General features: G+C 39.3%; 1 protein-coding gene across 6 annotated transcripts in view; it reads right to left on the bottom strand.

Annotated features, from left to right (window-relative positions):
* The window catches only part of SOAT1 (sterol O-acyltransferase 1), a 58,462-nt gene that overhangs the window by 28,165 nt on the left and 13,298 nt on the right, over positions 1–16,999 (bottom strand). For all 6 annotated transcript variants that reach the window (XM_059903771.1, XM_059903750.1, XM_059903764.1 and 3 more), the window contains one exon: positions 2,686–2,744. In XM_059903771.1, coding sequence (XP_059759754.1) covers positions 2,686–2,744 — 59 coding nt within the window. The remainder of the gene's footprint in view (positions 1–2,685; positions 2,745–16,999) is intronic.

Here is a 16,999-nt window from a genome sequence, read left to right as displayed (position 1 = left end):
TAGAATACTCCCTTTAAAAACAAAGTTTCAACTTAAATCCTTGAAACATTCCCTCCATTCCCCCCCTCCCCTCCCCTTTTACTTCTCATTCCACATTCCCTTTCCTCTTTGGGTTACTGATGCTATATTTTTTTTAAATTCCCCTCCCACCTCAGATTTTTAAAATAAATAGCAATGACAGCAGGGATGGACTGCGCTTTCACAAATGTGAAACTTTCCCTCACAAGCAGAGCACAGTAAGGGCTTTGTGTTCTTTCTGGGAAGGGGACAAGGAGCAAAACAGGAACAGAAGGGGAATCTGAAAAGGAATGGAAGGTGTCCAGCCCGTCTAGAGGAATAAAGGTCAGGAATATTCTGGTAAGCCATAAAAACAAAATTTCTTTATTGTAATGACTAAATTTGCAAGAATGGGCCCTTAAAAGTAGCACATATGCCTACATACTAAATAGTTTTCTTTTGTTAGCCAAAATTATATATTATCTGTCAGAGAAGTCCAAGTTACCAAATAATCAAGTCTTCAATCTCTTATAATGGGATAACAAATTAGTAACTGGAAAAGACATTCACCAGAAATGGCCTGGATCATTGTAGTTTTAAAGGCTTACACAGGTAACCTAATGGAATCAGGAAAAATAAAATGTAACACACTATTAACTAGGAGTCTAGACTCTCAGTTTCAAGTATAGTCAATATACCTTTTGAATACCACTTTATAAAGCAATGTAAAGTGCTTATATTGTAGAAAATACATATATACCTCCAGAATTGGGGGGGGGGGGGAAGGGGGGGAGATATCGCAATGTTAAGCAAATAGGTACTTGTAGTAAAATGTCTAGTGAGAGCACCATCCCTGGACTCAAAAAGTGCTGGATCTCCAACAAACGAAATGACAGTGAAAATACCCCAGGACTGGAAATAACTTAACAACTAGCTCTCATGTTTAAAAAAAAATAAAAAAACAACAAAAAACAAACAAACAAACAAACAAAAAACTAGCTCTCACAATTACAAAGACACTAATATCAAAGTGAATGCAAACAATCTTGCATATACTGTTTTATGAAACAGGATAAAAATATCTAAATTTAAAGTATTCCATATAAATGCATATATGCATGCATGCATACGTAACTAAATTAATAAAAACAGGGCTATTTCATCCACATCATTGGATGTTTATATATTCAAGTTGGCCAATAATTTTTTTTCTTTTGCTGAGCACTTATGTATTTTTGACCATATAAGTCATTTGCTTCTCAGGTTTATTATTTACTGACTAATCTCCTGTGTTAGAATGTGAGCTTCCTGAAGAAAAGGCCTTTTATTTTGATTAGTTATGTATCCCAGGGCTAGTAACAGAGCCTGACATGTAGAAGGTGTTCAAAACAGTATCAGTGAATGAATAAACTGATAAGCAAATAGCCTAAGTTCACAAGGTAGGTTATAGAGGTGGGTCTGTCTGACTCCAAAACCCAAGCATTTCCACTAAGCCTATGTTAATACAAGTTATTCATATGCTTGGAGGAAACCATTTACCGAAATAAATTTTTAAAATGAATAATAGACATGGTGTATTTCAAAGACTCTTAGAAACCTTAGAAATTTTGAAAGTGATCTTATTGGGAAAAAGAGAGGCTGGCTTGGATTTGAAGTCAACTTATATTCGGCACACAGAGTATTAGATATTTTTTTTAATATAAAATTATTTATTTTCTTTATTTATTTTTGGCTGCGTTGGGTCCTCGTCACTGCGTGCGGGCTCTCTCTAGTTGCGGCACGTGGGGGTCACTCCTCACTGCAGTGTGCGGGCCTCTCACTGTGGTGGCCTCTCCCATTGCGGAGCACGGGCTCTAGGCGTGCAGGCTTCAGTAGTTGTGGCTCGTGGGCTGTAGAGCGCAGGCTCAGTAGCTGTGGCACACGGGGCTTAGTTGCTCCGCGACATGTGGGATCTTCCAGATCAGGGCAGGAACCTGTGTCCCCTGCATTGGCAGGAGAACTCCTAACCACTGTGCCACCAGGGAAGTCCCAGGTTTTTTTTGTTTTTTTTAAGTGTTCTTTGTCCTCCAGAATTTCCTGAGGGCACTGCTGAATTCTAACTTGTAGAACTGTTTGCCCTGCTTGAAATGTCTGCTATTTATTTATTTTTTGGCTGCGCCACACAGCTTGCAGGATCTTAGTTTCCCGACCAGGGACTGGACTCGGGCCACCGCAGTGAAAGCGTCGAGTCCTAACTGCTGGACCGCCAGGAATTCCCTGAAATGTCTTGATGTTGTTTGTGAGTTGATATTTCTATTTCTTCTACATCCGTAACAGGGAATCTACTTCTAAATTCAGATTCAATGTTTATTGAACGCCTATTATTTACTATGAAACATGACAGATACTTTCATAAAGCACCTACACAAGCACTTACACAAGCATTCAACTGTATCATGTTTGCTAAAATTGAGTTTTACCGGTAAAAGCCAGAAAATGAGAGTGATGGATGATAGTACAGAAAAAAAACAAAAAACAATCTGGTTCTTATGTAGGATGACGAGATGGCAGACCTTATTTTCCTGTTTCATTTCGACTGATAAGAAAGGTAAATAACTCTTTAAACAGTTTAGCATTAAAAATTGTACTGAATAAAACTCTTTACCCTAAAACTCTACATTTTTGTTTCTGGAAGAGGGAGTTACTTACCTCTGCCTCTGCTGTCAACTGTATCTTCTTTGCTATCAGCTGTTTTAAATCAATCCGACCTAAGGAAAGAAAAAAGTATAACTTTTAAGTTGATGGAGATAGTTACCTATCAGCATTATTTAAATCGTGAAGTTGAAAAACAAGCAAAAAATGACAACTATGTAAACTATGGTACAACCACAAAACATGACACAACTCTTAAAAATGAAGCACGGACAATATAAATAGAAGGAAATTTATACATAAAAATGCTAAGTTGAAAAAAAACAAAACTACTATATGTACACACAGTACTTACAACTATATTAATCATAGGATGCTGACGGTATAGGAAATTCTGACAGTACAGGAAATTAGTTTCTGTGAATGGATCCTGCAACTATGAGTAGTAAAATGTACAAGCAACAATAGAAAAATTAAATAAATCGGACTTCGTCAAAAATTGAAAAAAAAAAAAAAAAAAGTTTCTGCTCCAAAGAAGTAAAAAGACACAAAACGGGGAAAAAAACTTGCAAATCTGATCTGGAACCTGCATCCAGAATATGTAAAGAACTCTTACAACTCAATGGTAAAGATGAATAGTCCAACTTAAGCATCTGAAAAGACATGTCTCCAAAAAAGATATACAAATGGTCAATACCATCTGAAAAGATGCTCAATATCACTGGCCATCAGGGAAATGCAAATCAAAACCACAAAGAAATATCACTTCATACCCACGAGGATGGCTATAATCAAAAACACATAAGTGTTGGCCATTGTACACCTTAAGCTAATACAATGTTATGTGTCAATTATCTCAATAAAGCTAGAAAAAGAGTTGTACAAGCAGGAAATTTTGAGAAGAGCATTATTTCAGGGATTGGATGTGATAGCTTTTCTGTAATACAATTAGAGAGTGTTAATAAACACTTGTAACAATGATGTTTATAAGCTTGGTACAAATAAAACAGTTTATTATTTACTATTTTTTTAATTTTTAATTTTTTTGTTTGCGCTGGGTCTTTGTTGCTGCGTGTGGGCTTTCTCTAGTTGTGGTGAGCAGGAGCTACCCTTCGTTGCGGTGCACGGGGCTTCTCATTGCGGTGGCTTCTCTTGCTGCGGAGCACAGGCTCTAGGCGCACGGGCTTCAGTAGTTGCAGCGCCTGGGCTCAGTAGTTGTGACTCATGGGCTCTAGAGCACAGTCTCAGTAGTTGTGGCCCACGGGCTCAGTTGCTCCGGAGATCTGGGAGCAACTGAGAAGTTGTGGGATCTTCCCGCAGCAGGGATCGAACCCACATCCCCTGCATTGGCAGGGGGATTCTTAACCACTGCGCCACCAGGGAAGTCCCAAAACAGAGTTTTTTAAGTGAGGAGAAAAAAGCTTTGACCAGAACATGGAGAAATTAAAACCCTCCTACATTGCTGGTGAGAATGTAAAATGACACAATGCTTTTGAAAAAGTCTGGAAGTTCCTCAAAAGGTAAACACAGAGGTACCATATAACCCAGAAATTCCACCCTTAGGTAAATACACAAGAGAAATGAAAACAGACCCCCCTCTCCCATTTATAGAAAATTAAAGGGGCTTCCTTGGTGGCACAGTGGTTAAGAATCCGCCTGCCAATGCAGGGGACATGGATTCGAGCCCTGGGCCGGGAAGATCCCACATGCCGTGGAGCAAATAAGACCGTGAGCCACAACTACTGAAGCCCGCGTGCCACAACTACTGAAGCCTGCGCACCAAGAGCCTGTGCTCCGCACCAAGAGCCTGTGCTCCGCAACAAGAGAAGCCACTGCAATGAGAAGCCCGTGCACTGCAACGAACCCCCACTTGCCGCAACTAGAGAAAGCCTGTGCGCAGCAATGAAGACCCAATGCAGCCAAAAATAAAAATAAATAAATAAATTTACTTAAAAAAAAAAAAAAGAAAATTAAAAATCCAAGCCCCCCAAAAAAGATCTAACAAGATCGCTCATTATCCTATGATGTTCAAGTAACTAATATTAACATTTTGGTAAATATTATTTGTCCTTTTACTTTGGCAAATATTAAATAATAATATTAAATATAATATTATAAATATACATACTATAAAAACAGAGTCATTATGAATACTGTTTGGTAACCTGTTTTCATTTAACATATTGTTAATATCTTTGCATATCATTACATATTCTTCCACATCATTTTTATGGGTCTACTATTCTATTTTTATGGCTGAAATAGAATTTATTTAATCCTCTATTGGACATTTTGATTCTTTATATCGTTTCACAATATTCCACTTGGAAAAAAGGCATGGAGAACGTGAAGGTCCAAAATGCACCTAATAAAAGCTCTATAAGGAGAGGAAAAATTTGAAGTAATAATGGCTGAGAACTTTCTGGGAGTGTTAAAAAAAAGCCAATCCTCAAAGGAAGATCAAAGAATCCCAAGCAGGGTAAAGATATATCATAGTGAAACTGTGTAACACAGAGGTTTATTTAAAAACGAAACACAAAACAAAAAGACTCTTAAAAGCACCCAGAAAGAAAACATCACCTTCAAGAGAACTGCCATTATGCTGTGTGACTCATCAACACCAACAATAGAAGCCAGCAAACAGTGAAATAATATCTTAAACTGTTGATAACAGTGAAGTTTATGACTGGGAAGGAGGCTAGAGGTCATATCATGGAGAGCCTGTGTGTATCACAACAAGGGCTTTGAGGAAACTAAGAATTTTAAGCAGAAGAGTAACTGATCTGATATTGGAAAATCCCACTCTCTGGCAGGAGAGGAAGAAATGACCACATAAGAGAAATGCAATAAATCCTGACAAGAAATGATGTTGCCATAAGCCAAAACAATAGCGCTGAGAATGGATAGGAGAGGATAAATTTTGAGAATATTCCCAAATTGGTAACTTTATTAGGTAAGAAATATGAAGGTAAAACAAATATCCATTTGATTTTTCTATCAACTGTAAAAATACTTTTGTTTAGTTCTCTACTATCTATGATCAGACCATGGATTCATAAATAAGCTATTTACTTCATAAATAAATGAATACAGAAACTTCTTCCCTTCAACTAATTACCATAGGGGGATGGGGAAGAAGACGCCAAAGATTAATTCTCACTACTTGTGCATCATTTCCAAAAGGAATCTGTCTATTCATAAACAACCTAACCACCATTCAAACTGGCTTTGAGGAGGCAGGGACTGGAAAGCAGGGAAAGAGTTTTTTCTCACTTAGACTAGAATCTCTAAAGGCCCCGCTCCAAGTGACAGTAAAGTTATATAAAGTCGAAGAAAAATATATTAAAAATCCAATTCAATTCATTTTCTTTCACCTTAAAACTAACCTCACACAATATTCAAAATTACTTTCTTGCTACCCACCAAAACTTAAATGTCATAAAAATCAAAAGAATAATGCCCTAAAAGCTAACATCCAGTGATTTAAAGAACTATATACAGGGACTTCCCTGGTGGCACAATGGTTAAGAATCTGCCTGCCAATGCAGGGGACATGGGTTCCATCCCTGGTCTGGGAAGATCCCACAAGCCGCAGAGCAACTAAGCCCCTGCGCCACAACTACTGAGCCTGCATGCCACAAATACTGAAGCCCATGCACCTAGTGCCCATGCTCCACGACAAGAGAAGCCACTGCAATGAGAAGCCCACGCACAGCAACGAAGACCCAACACAGCCAAAAATAAATTTAAAAAATTTTTAAATATATAAAAATAAAATTAAAAAATAAAGAACTATGTACAGACACCCAACCACATAAGTCAACTCAAGGCTTCTAAATTTCTAAAACATTGACCCTGAAATAGTGATAAGCCAGGACTGAGGGTCATGCAATTTCTGAAATACCTGCCTAGATCTATTAATATCACTAACTGATAACTGATCATTAACTGATAATACCTATTAGTAGACCCAAAGATAAATCCTTAAAGAAAACTACTCTAGATTTTGTTTTTTCCTAACCCTCTTATCTCTAAGAAGTCAGGCTTGCGACATTTATCTTCATGAACACTACCTCACACTTGTAAAGTCTACAACATTGAATTGAGTATTTAAAAATTTACTCCTGGGGCTTCCCTGGTGGCGCAGTGGTTGAGAATCTGCCTGCCAACGCAGGGGTCACGGGTTCGAGCCCTGGTCCGGGAAGATCCCACATGCCGCGGAGCAACTGGGCCCGTGAGCCACAATTACTGAGCCTGCGCGTCTGGAGCCTGTGCCCCGCAACAAGAGAGGCCGCGATAGTGAGAGGCCCGCGCACCGCAATGAAGAGTGGCCCCCACTTGCCGCAACTCGAGAAAGCCCTCGCACAGAAACGAAGACCCACCCAACACAGCCATAAATAAATAAATTTAAAAAAATAAAAAATAAAAAAATAAAAATAAAAATTTACTCCTTGAAGTATCAAAAATCTAATTTGAACCAGTTTTGATAAAGACCTTCCTAAAATTATTACATGCTTTACCACCTTAAAAAAAAAAAAAAAAGAGAGAGAGAGAGACTGTACATAATCTTTATGTCGAATAAAAGATCATTTATTGCACTGTGCTATTATAGTGACACCTTTAGTAGAACTGAAATGAGAGCAATGGAGCCCACATTAAACAGCTCCAGAAAGTTGTGCCTTTCTACTAGGGTTGCTTCTTCACGGCTCTTCACCAAATCTGATTCCTGTAACAATCCTATACTTACACTACTATGCCAAATTTACTGCCAATGTTACCCAGAAGGAAAAGATAAATGACCAAGCTTATTAAATTAGTAACGCACTTATTCATTCAATTATATACTCACTCACTAAATAAAAACCCTCTGAGAACCCAATTTATACGGGGTACTAGGCATGTATTCCAAACCCCTCCTTTAGGATCTCAATAGAAGTATGCAAACACTGATAACTACAATACACAAAAGGGCTGTGGGATCATCAGGGTGGAGAGAGCTTTTGCAGAGGAAGTCAATATTTGAGCTGTCTCAACTGATAAAATGCCTCTAGGTGCCAAGCTCTCTTTGCTTTACAATACTGTACTTAATATAGGCTTTTGCCTAAGGGCAGCTTTTAACTCCTTACTTTCTAGGTTACCAGTTACTTTCTAGATCAGTGCTGCCCAACAGAAACATAATGTCAACCACGTTATGTAATTTAAAATTTCCTGGGAGCCACATGAAAAAGTAAAAACAGGTGCAAAGTGAGTCTTAAAAACAGGTGCAAAGTGGTATGTATTTTACAACTTTGGTGTTATCTCAATTCAGACTAGCCACAGTTCAAGTGCTCAACCGGACCAGACTGAACAGTGTAGTTCTAAATCAGGGGTCAGCAATTTTTTTCTGCAATGGGCCAGAGAGTATGTATTTCAGGCTTTGGGGGCCATATGGTCCAAAAGCACTACAGCCATAACTGAATGGAAGTGGCTGTGTATGACAACTCCTGTTCTAGATGGCTGAATTTACTGTGAGTCTGGCTGACAAAACTGACAGGTATGCACAATTATTTTTTATAATCTCACGTGACTGTGGTGAACAACGCTGGTTGCTTCCGCCACAAGGGCATGTGTTTCATTCCCTTTGCCAGAGACTGATTTAAGAATGGGCATGAGCACCAGTCAGAGATGGCCCGCTCAGGTTTACTGAGAAGAAGAGTGTAAAGGGACTATTTTATAAATGTGTGGGCAAATTTAAGAAAAGCAACAAAGGATGGCGTAGCATTCTAGGGCTAGTAACAAGCAACAGGAAAGCTGTTACTATCCTGAAAGGGCAAAGGAGGGAAATGGTTTAGGAAACCCGAAGAGAACTCCCTGGAGAGAACTATTAGACAGAAGAGATGGTTACCCAGCCCAGAGGGAACCTATGTTATAAACACACACCTTACTCTCTGCCCTTGGACCTCCTATCAATGCCACCCACCCCAACCATGACCGAACCCTACCAGAAACCAGAGGGTATGGAAGCCATTTGATTGTGCCCGGGGAGGCTGATGCTCTGGACACTAAGTAGGGTAGAAAAGAGTAAAGAGGTAAAAGGAAGACAGCATAACTTGTAATCTAGCTCTGGCCAATGAGACATGAGAAGTCTGTTGGGCAATTTCTAGGAAAGATTTCACTGCTCTAAAGGGAGGCACAGGGAAACGGTGTTCCTTCTGATGGAAATTATTCTTTTGCTTTCCCAGTTTTCTTACCCAGCCTAGAGTCACTAACCCTTTGTCATTATTTCTATCCTTCCCTCATCAACGCCACCAATTTCCTGGACCCACCTAGCCACATCCCAATCCCAGATATTGCCTGCTATCTGCTTTCTCTGATTTCAAACTGCCATGCACTGCAGAAATATAATACAGAAAATGGGCCCACTATAAACTGGCTGTCTAGCGTTAACCAGGCCTGCAGTAAAAATGAAATCTTTGTCTCTGCCTCTTGATGAATTTCTATAACATTCCTCCCAAGTGTAGTTCCAAACATTTTCCACCTTCAAGTCCCAGCCTTACAAAAGCAACCTTCAGTTGATCATTTTGGGGACCAACTCCTGAAATGTCTTCTATCTTAATTTTCGCTATCTTTAATCCTCTTCTCCACTGTTCCTTTGTCAGAGGAAGGGGTAGCCCATCTCTTTTTCAAGACTACCCCTTTAAACTATATTGCCTTGATCCTTTATATATCCTTTGAGAAACTGCTCAAATCATTCAACACACTGAGCCATTTATATTGTCCACATTACATTTAGCACCAACGTAGTCTTTAAAAATTTTCTGAAATTATGATATGGATGTCATAAGTGGTACTCAAAATTTGTCTGTGAAGTATTACATATTTACTTAACGTTTTGGAAACAAATATGTAACTGAAACAAACTATCACTTCATAGAATTTATTGCTTAGGATGAAGATTCTTCTTTTTAGTGAAATTTTCTTTAAATTACATAATAAAAAATATGGTACGGAGATAATGGCAAAATTATAAATAACTGAAATTTTGGAAACAATGTCCTTTGGAAACAAACAACAGCCCTTTCCAATGAACCTCTTATCTTTCAAGACCCAACTCATGCTGTTCTTTTCCTTTTAATATAAAATGTCCTAGAAAAGTGGTTTGTACTTCCTATCTTCACTTTCTCACTAGCAATTCATCCCCAACATGTTTCTGCAACTCTTCCTTTTCTGGAGTCACTATGGCCTCCAAATTTCTAAATCCTCATCCTCATTAAACTTGCTGCAAGGAGTTCCCTGGTGGCCTAGTGGTAAGGATTCCAGGCTTTCAATGACAGGCCCTGGGTTCAATCCCCGGTCAGTGAACTGAGATCCTGCAAGCTGTGCGGGATGATATCATATATCACTTATACGTAGAATTTAAAATGTGATACAAATGAACTTATTTACAAAACAGAGACTCACAGACATAGAGAACAAACTTCTGGTTACCAAAGGGGAAAGGGGGTTAGGGAGGGATAAATCAGGAGTTTGGGATTAGCAGACACAAACAATTATATATAAAAAAGATAGGGAATTCCCTGGAGGTCCAGTGGTTAGGACTTGGGGCTTTCACTGGTGGAGGCCCAGGTTCAATCACTGGTTGGGGAACTAAGATCCTGCAAGCTGTGCAGTGCGGCCAAGAATTTTTTTAAAATAAGAAAAAAAAAAAAAAAAGATAAACAAGGTCCTACTGTATACCAAAGGGAACTATATTCAATATCCTGTAATAAATCATAATAGAAAAGAATATGAAAAAGAATATACATATATATAATTGAACCACTTTGCTGTACACCAGAAACACACCATTGTAAATCAACTGTACTTCAATACAAAATTTTAAAATTAATTAATTAAAATTTTAAAAATCAAGGCCTACTTATAGTGACTAAATTCCTAAAGATGACTAAGAAGTACTAGGCAGTGATGAGTCACCATTTTTCAAGTTTCACTTCTTTTAACTAGCATTTTCTTTGTCTCCTTGTGGTAAGTACAGAATTAGCTAATGCGTAGGCACTGACTAGCAGGTTTTTACTGCCTAGAGAAGTTCAAACTCATTTTAAAATCCTGATTATTTTCTAAAAAACTCTCATTGACCATGTCTTAGAAGATCTTCATCCCAGCTTCACCTTGCTCTCCGTAGAGATATAAGTAATCCAAAAGAGTCATGTGAAAGCCACCTTTATGTCTAAGGATGGTTGGATTTAGGAGTAGTCCTTGAAAGAATCAATCATTTATCAACCTTAGAAGCAAAAGGGGAGATAAAAAAAAAAAAGTATAATCCATCTATAGGGACTTCCCTAGGGGTGCAGTGGTTAAGAATCCGCCTGCCAATGCAGGGGACACAGGTTCGATCCCTGGTCCAGGAAGACACCACGTGCCACGGAGCAACTAAGCCCGTGTGCCACAACTACTGAAGCCTGTGCGCCTAGAGCTCAGGCTCCGCAACAAGAGAAGCCACTGCGATGAGAAGCCTGTGCACAGCAACGAGGAGTAGCCCCCACTCGCCGCACCTAGAGAAAGCCCGTGCACAGCAACGGAGACCCAACACAGCCAAAAATAAATTTTTTAAAAAAAGGTATAATACATCTAAATCCTCTATTGCTCCATCGACCTCAAAAACCTTTCAAAATTGTCTACTAATCACATGTCTACACTGCTACAGAGAAAGGAATCTGAACTAGAAATGAGCGTCAGTATATAAATATCATACAGAAAAGGAGATTTAATAGATAATGTTGAAACAACTGGCTGGCCATTTTGAAAAACTGTCAAATTAGAGCCCTAGCTCACTTATTATTCAAAATAAATTTCAGATGGATCAAATATTTGAATCTTAAAAAACCCAGGGCTTCCCTGGTGGAGCAGTGGTTAAGAATCCACCTGCCAATGCAGGCGACATGGGTTCAATCCCTGGTGCAGGAAGATCCCACATGCCGCGGAGCAACTAAGCCCGTGTGCCACAGCTACGCCCGTGCGCCACAACTACTGAGCCTGCGCTCTAGAGCCCGTGAGGCACAACTACTGAAGCCCGCACACCTAGTTCCCGTGCCCCGCAACAAGAGAAGCCAGTGCAATGAGAAGCACATGCACTGCAAGGAAGAGTAGCTCCCGCTCGCCACAACTAGAGGAAGCCCGCGTGCAGCAACAAAGACCCAACACAGCCAAAAATAAAATAAATAAATTTAAAAAAAATTTTTTTAAGTTATCAAAGAAAATTATCAGCTAGTAACTCCCATTTCTTTTAACTAATCTTCCTAAAATGAACCAAGATATCCAAACTCATTATTTTGACCTTAAAAACTACAAAAGGGGGCTTCCCTGGTGGCGCAGTGGCTGGGAATCTGCCTGCCAATGCAGGGGACACGGGTTCGAGCCCTGGTCTGGGAAGATCCCACATGCCGCGGAGCGACTAAGCCCGTGAGCCACAAATACTGAGCCTGCGCGTCTGGAGCCTGTGCTCCGCAACGGGAGAGGTCGCGACCGTGAGAGGCCCGTGCACCGCGATGAAGAGGGCCCCCGCTCACCGCAACTGGAGAAAGCCCTCGCACAGAAACGAAGACCCAACACAGCCAAAAATAAAAAATATATATAAATAAATTAATTTAAACAAAAAAAAAAGTTAAAAAAAAACTACAAAAGGTACTAATTAATATTCAATAACTTTATTGCTGCTTTTAATTATGTCTCATTTTACAAAATCTTTTTCAAGTAAAGTGGAATCTGTCATCTCTCAAAATGCCATAGAGTTTATTCAAAAGGTCACATCATCCATGACTGAAGAAAGGTTGAAGAAACAGGCACTCTCATATGGCTACTGGGAGTGCAGTATTTCCAGAGGGCAATTTGGGAATACCTACCCAAAAAATCTTATGACCTAAAAACAATTTCTAGGAATGTAGCCAAGGAAAAATCATAAACACTTGAACTTTTGCTCACCTGCACTTTCTAAAACAAACATGTTTTGCTTTTATTCTAAGGGAAAAAGAAATGTGTTCTCAACCTACTCAGTGGATCAAAGCTCTATGTGGACTGGCCAGTTTTATGATTAGATGCATAAATTGGATGAAGGGGCTAAATTACAGAATAACAATGATATTAACTTTTTTTCATATATTTTTGCCAAGGGACTCTCAATTTTTACAAAAGGCAAGTTGTTCTCTCTGTTCAAATACTTATGTACATATCTCAAAGAACACTGAAATTGAATAGAATTAGAAGTATATTAATCAAGTTAATATTTGTTAAACACTTAAAACAGTGCCTGGCACATGATAAACTGTTAGCGGTTATTACAATATTTACTCATTAATTAGCTATCAAATGAACAATGCAGCAAAATAAACGGTAGTCAAGAATAGGCACTACCTGTAAATTAAGAGAAAGGTAGAGAATGTCCCCAACCTGATAAAGGGCACCTACAAAAATCCACAGCTAACATAATTAACAGAGAAACTGAAAGTTTTCTCCCTAAGATCAGAAACAACACAAGAATGCCCAATGTCCACTCTTGCCAATTCTGTTCAACATTTTACTGGAAATTCTAGCAAGGGTAATTAGGCAAGAAAATGAAATAAAAGGCATGTTGATTGAAAATGAAGAAATAAAACGAATTCTTATGTGCAGATGGCATGATCCTGTATATAGAAAAAACTACAAAACACACACACACAAAACTCTTAGAGCTAATAAAAGAGCTCAGCAAGGTTTCAGGATACAATATCAATATACAAAAACCAGCTGCATTTCTACACATTAGCCACAAATGATTGGAAAATGAAATTAAGAAAATTCCACTTACAACAGCAGCAAAAGGAACAAAATTATTTAGAAATAAATTTAACAAAAAAAGTGTAAAACTTATCAACTTAAAACTATAAAACATTGTTGAAAGAAATCAAAGAAGACCTAAATACAGGCATACCTCGTTTTATTGCACTTTGAAGATACTGCAGGATTTTTTTGTTTTTTGTTTTTACAAATTGAAGGTTTGTAGCAACAGTGCACTGAGCAAAGCTACCGACACCATTTTTCAAACAGCATCTGCTCACTTCATGTCTCTGTCATAGTTTGGTAATTCTCACAGTATTTCAAACTTTTCATTATTATATTTGTTATGGTGATCTGTGATCAGTGATCTCTGATGTTACTATTGCAAAAAGATTACAACTTGAGGAAGACTCAGGTGATGGTCAGCATTCTTTTAACAATAAAGTATTTTTTAATTAAGGTATGTACACTGTCTTTTTTTTAGACATAATGCACACTTAATAGTTTATAGTATAGCATAAACATAACTTTTATATGCACTGGGAAACCAAAAAATTCATGTGGACTCACTTTATCGTGATACTCATTTTATCGCGGTGGTCTCGAACCAAACCCGCAATATCTCCGAGGTATGTCTGTAAATAGAAAGACATCCCATGTTCATGGGCTGAAAGACTTAATATTGTTAAGATAGTGTATTAGTTTCTTGCACCTGCTGTAACAAATTACCACAAACTTGGTGGATTAAAACAACCGAAATTGGGCTTCTCTGGTGGTGCAGTGGCTGAGAATCTGCCTGCCAATGCAGGGGACACGGGTTCAAGCCCTGGTCTGGGAAGATCCCACATGCCGCGGAGCAACTGGGCCCGTGAGCCACAACTACTGAGCCTGCGCATCTGGAGCCTGTGCTCCGCAACAACAGAGGCAGCGATAATGAGAGGCCCGCGCACCGCGATGAAGAGTGGCCCCCGCTTGAAGAGTGGCCCCCGCTTGCCGCAACTAGGGAAAGACCCAACACAGCCATAAACAAACAAACAAACAAACAAACAAACCTAAAGTTAAAAAAAAAAAAAAAAAAAAACAACCGAAATTCTCTCTCAGTTCTGGAGGCCAAGCTGAAATCAAGGTGTCACAGCAGGGCTCCACTCCCTTTGGAGGCTCGAGATAGAATCCAGTCCTGGCTCTGCAGCTTCTGGTAGCTAGCAGCATTCCTTGGCTTTTGGCCATTGCACTCCAATCTTCAAAGCCAGTATCTACAAATCTCTCTCTGCTCCATCTTCAAATCACCTTCTCCTCTGTGTGTCATCAAATCTCCCTCTGCCTCCCACTTATAATATACAGGACTGCATTCAGGGCCCAGGTGGATATTCAAGATAATCTCATCTCAAGATTCCCAACTTAGGACTTCCCTGGTGGCACAGCGGTTAAGAATCCGCCTGCCAATGCAGGGGACACGGGTTCGAGCCCTGGTCCGGGAAGATCCCACATGCCACGGAGCAACTGGGCCCGTGCACTGCAACTACTGAGCCTGCACTCTAGAGTCCGCGAGACACACTACTGAGCCCACGTGCCACAACTACTGAAGCCCGCGTGCCTAGAGTCTGTGCTCCGCAACAAGAGAAGCCACCACAATGAGAAGCCCATGCACCGCAACGAAGAGTAGCCCCCGCTCGCCGCAACTAGAGAAAGCCCGCACGCAGCAAAGAAGACCCAATGCAGCCAAAAATAAATAAATAAAATAGATACATTTATTTAAAAAAAAAAAAAAAAAGATTCCCAACTTAATTATATCAAAGACCCCTCTGCCCCCTTTTCCTGTCATGTAAAGCAGCATTCACAGGTTCCAGGTTTTAGGACGTTTTGGGGGAGGGGGCATTTTCCAGCCTACCACATATGGCAATACTCCCAAAACTGATGTGGATATCCACATGCCCAAGAAAGAAGTTGAACCCTTAACTTATACAATATAAAAAATAACTCGAAATGGATTATTGACCTAAATGTAAGACCCAAAACTCTAAAACTAGAAGAAAACATAGGACAAAACCTTCATGACATTGGGCTTAGCAAAGATTCCAGGCAATAAACACAAAAATAGACAAATGGAATCATATCAAACTTAAAAACTTCTGTGCAAAGAACACTGTCAACAAAGTGAAAAAGCAACCTATGGAATGGCAGAAAACATCTGCAAGTCATATCTGATGAAGGGTTAATATCCAGAATATTATAAAATTCCTACAACTCAACAACAAAAAAGCATATAACCCAACAAAACAAAATGGCCAAAGGATATGAATAGATATTTCTCCAAGGAAGATATACAAATGGCCAACAGGTATGTGAAAAAGTGCTCAACACCACTAATCATTAGGGAAACGCAAATCAAAACCACAGTGAGGTATCACCCTACACCCATTAGGATGGCTACTATTAAAAAGACAAACCAACCACCAACAACAAAAACAGAAAATAACAAGCACTGGTGAGGATGTGGTTAAATTGGAACCCTTGTGTGCCACTGGTGAAACTGTAAAATGGTGCAGCTGCAAGCAAAAACAGTATGTCAGTTCCTCAAAAAATTAAAAATAGAACTACCACAGAATCCAGCAATCCTACTTCTGGGTATAGATCCAGAAGAATGGAAAGCAGAGCCTTGAAGAGCTATTTGAATACCTGTGTTCATAGCAGCAGCAGTATTCATAGTAGCCAAGAGGTGAAAGCCAAGTTACTCAGAAGTACGTGGGCCTCCAGCACATAAACAGTAAACTGTGGGACTTCTCGGTCTCCATCTGAGCCAACCCTTCATAATAAATCTTTTTCTATATCTATATATATCCTATTGGTTCTGCTTCTCTGGAGAATTCTGACTAATACACATCCCAATTGAGAACTGCCACTCTCAGAGCTGTGTCTCAAACTTTAACCTGCATATGAATCCCCTGAGAACTTATTAAAATGAAATTTTTATTCAATTAAGTGTGAGGTGGGGCATTTCTAACAGGCCCCCAGGTGGTGCAGATGCCCCTGGGCCTGGCTGGTAGGCCACGATGACTGGCATGGCGTGGTGTCCTTTAAACCCTCACTACTCAAAGGTCACATTTTACCCATCTGCTTACTCCCCCAAAGTGAACCAATGTTAAAGTAAGTGGAGAAACACATGCAATTTTCAGATCAGCGTTACTTACATCAAACCAAGGAGGAGGTCAGACTTCTTGTTTTAGGCTAAACAATTCAATTTTTATTATCTGCATTAAAACCTGGAATGATTAAAACTTAACGAACTGAGGCCATAAGGAGTACTGAAAACATGTAGAAATCAGAATAGTCTAAAAGCTTTTCTTTAAAAAATGGAACATAGTGAGAAAATCATATCTGGTAACAGAAAGTTTCAATAAAAAGACAATGTGAATTAGCACCCAGTCCCTAAATCATGGAAGGGGAAAGTTTCTACCCAATGCTGGCTTACCCTTTTGCACAAATTTCACATTTTATATCACACTAAAACTAGTCCATATGCCAATATAAATATTTCATAAATAGCTACGAGTCCAACAATCAATAAACTACATTATGCAAACTT

This window comes from Balaenoptera ricei, chromosome 1, assembly GCF_028023285.1.
Source record: "Balaenoptera ricei isolate mBalRic1 chromosome 1, mBalRic1.hap2, whole genome shotgun sequence".
NCBI lineage: Eukaryota > Metazoa > Chordata > Mammalia > Artiodactyla > Balaenopteridae > Balaenoptera > Balaenoptera ricei.
The sequence above is the reverse complement of the archived record's forward strand: the minus strand, read 5'-3'. Positions and strand labels throughout refer to the sequence as shown.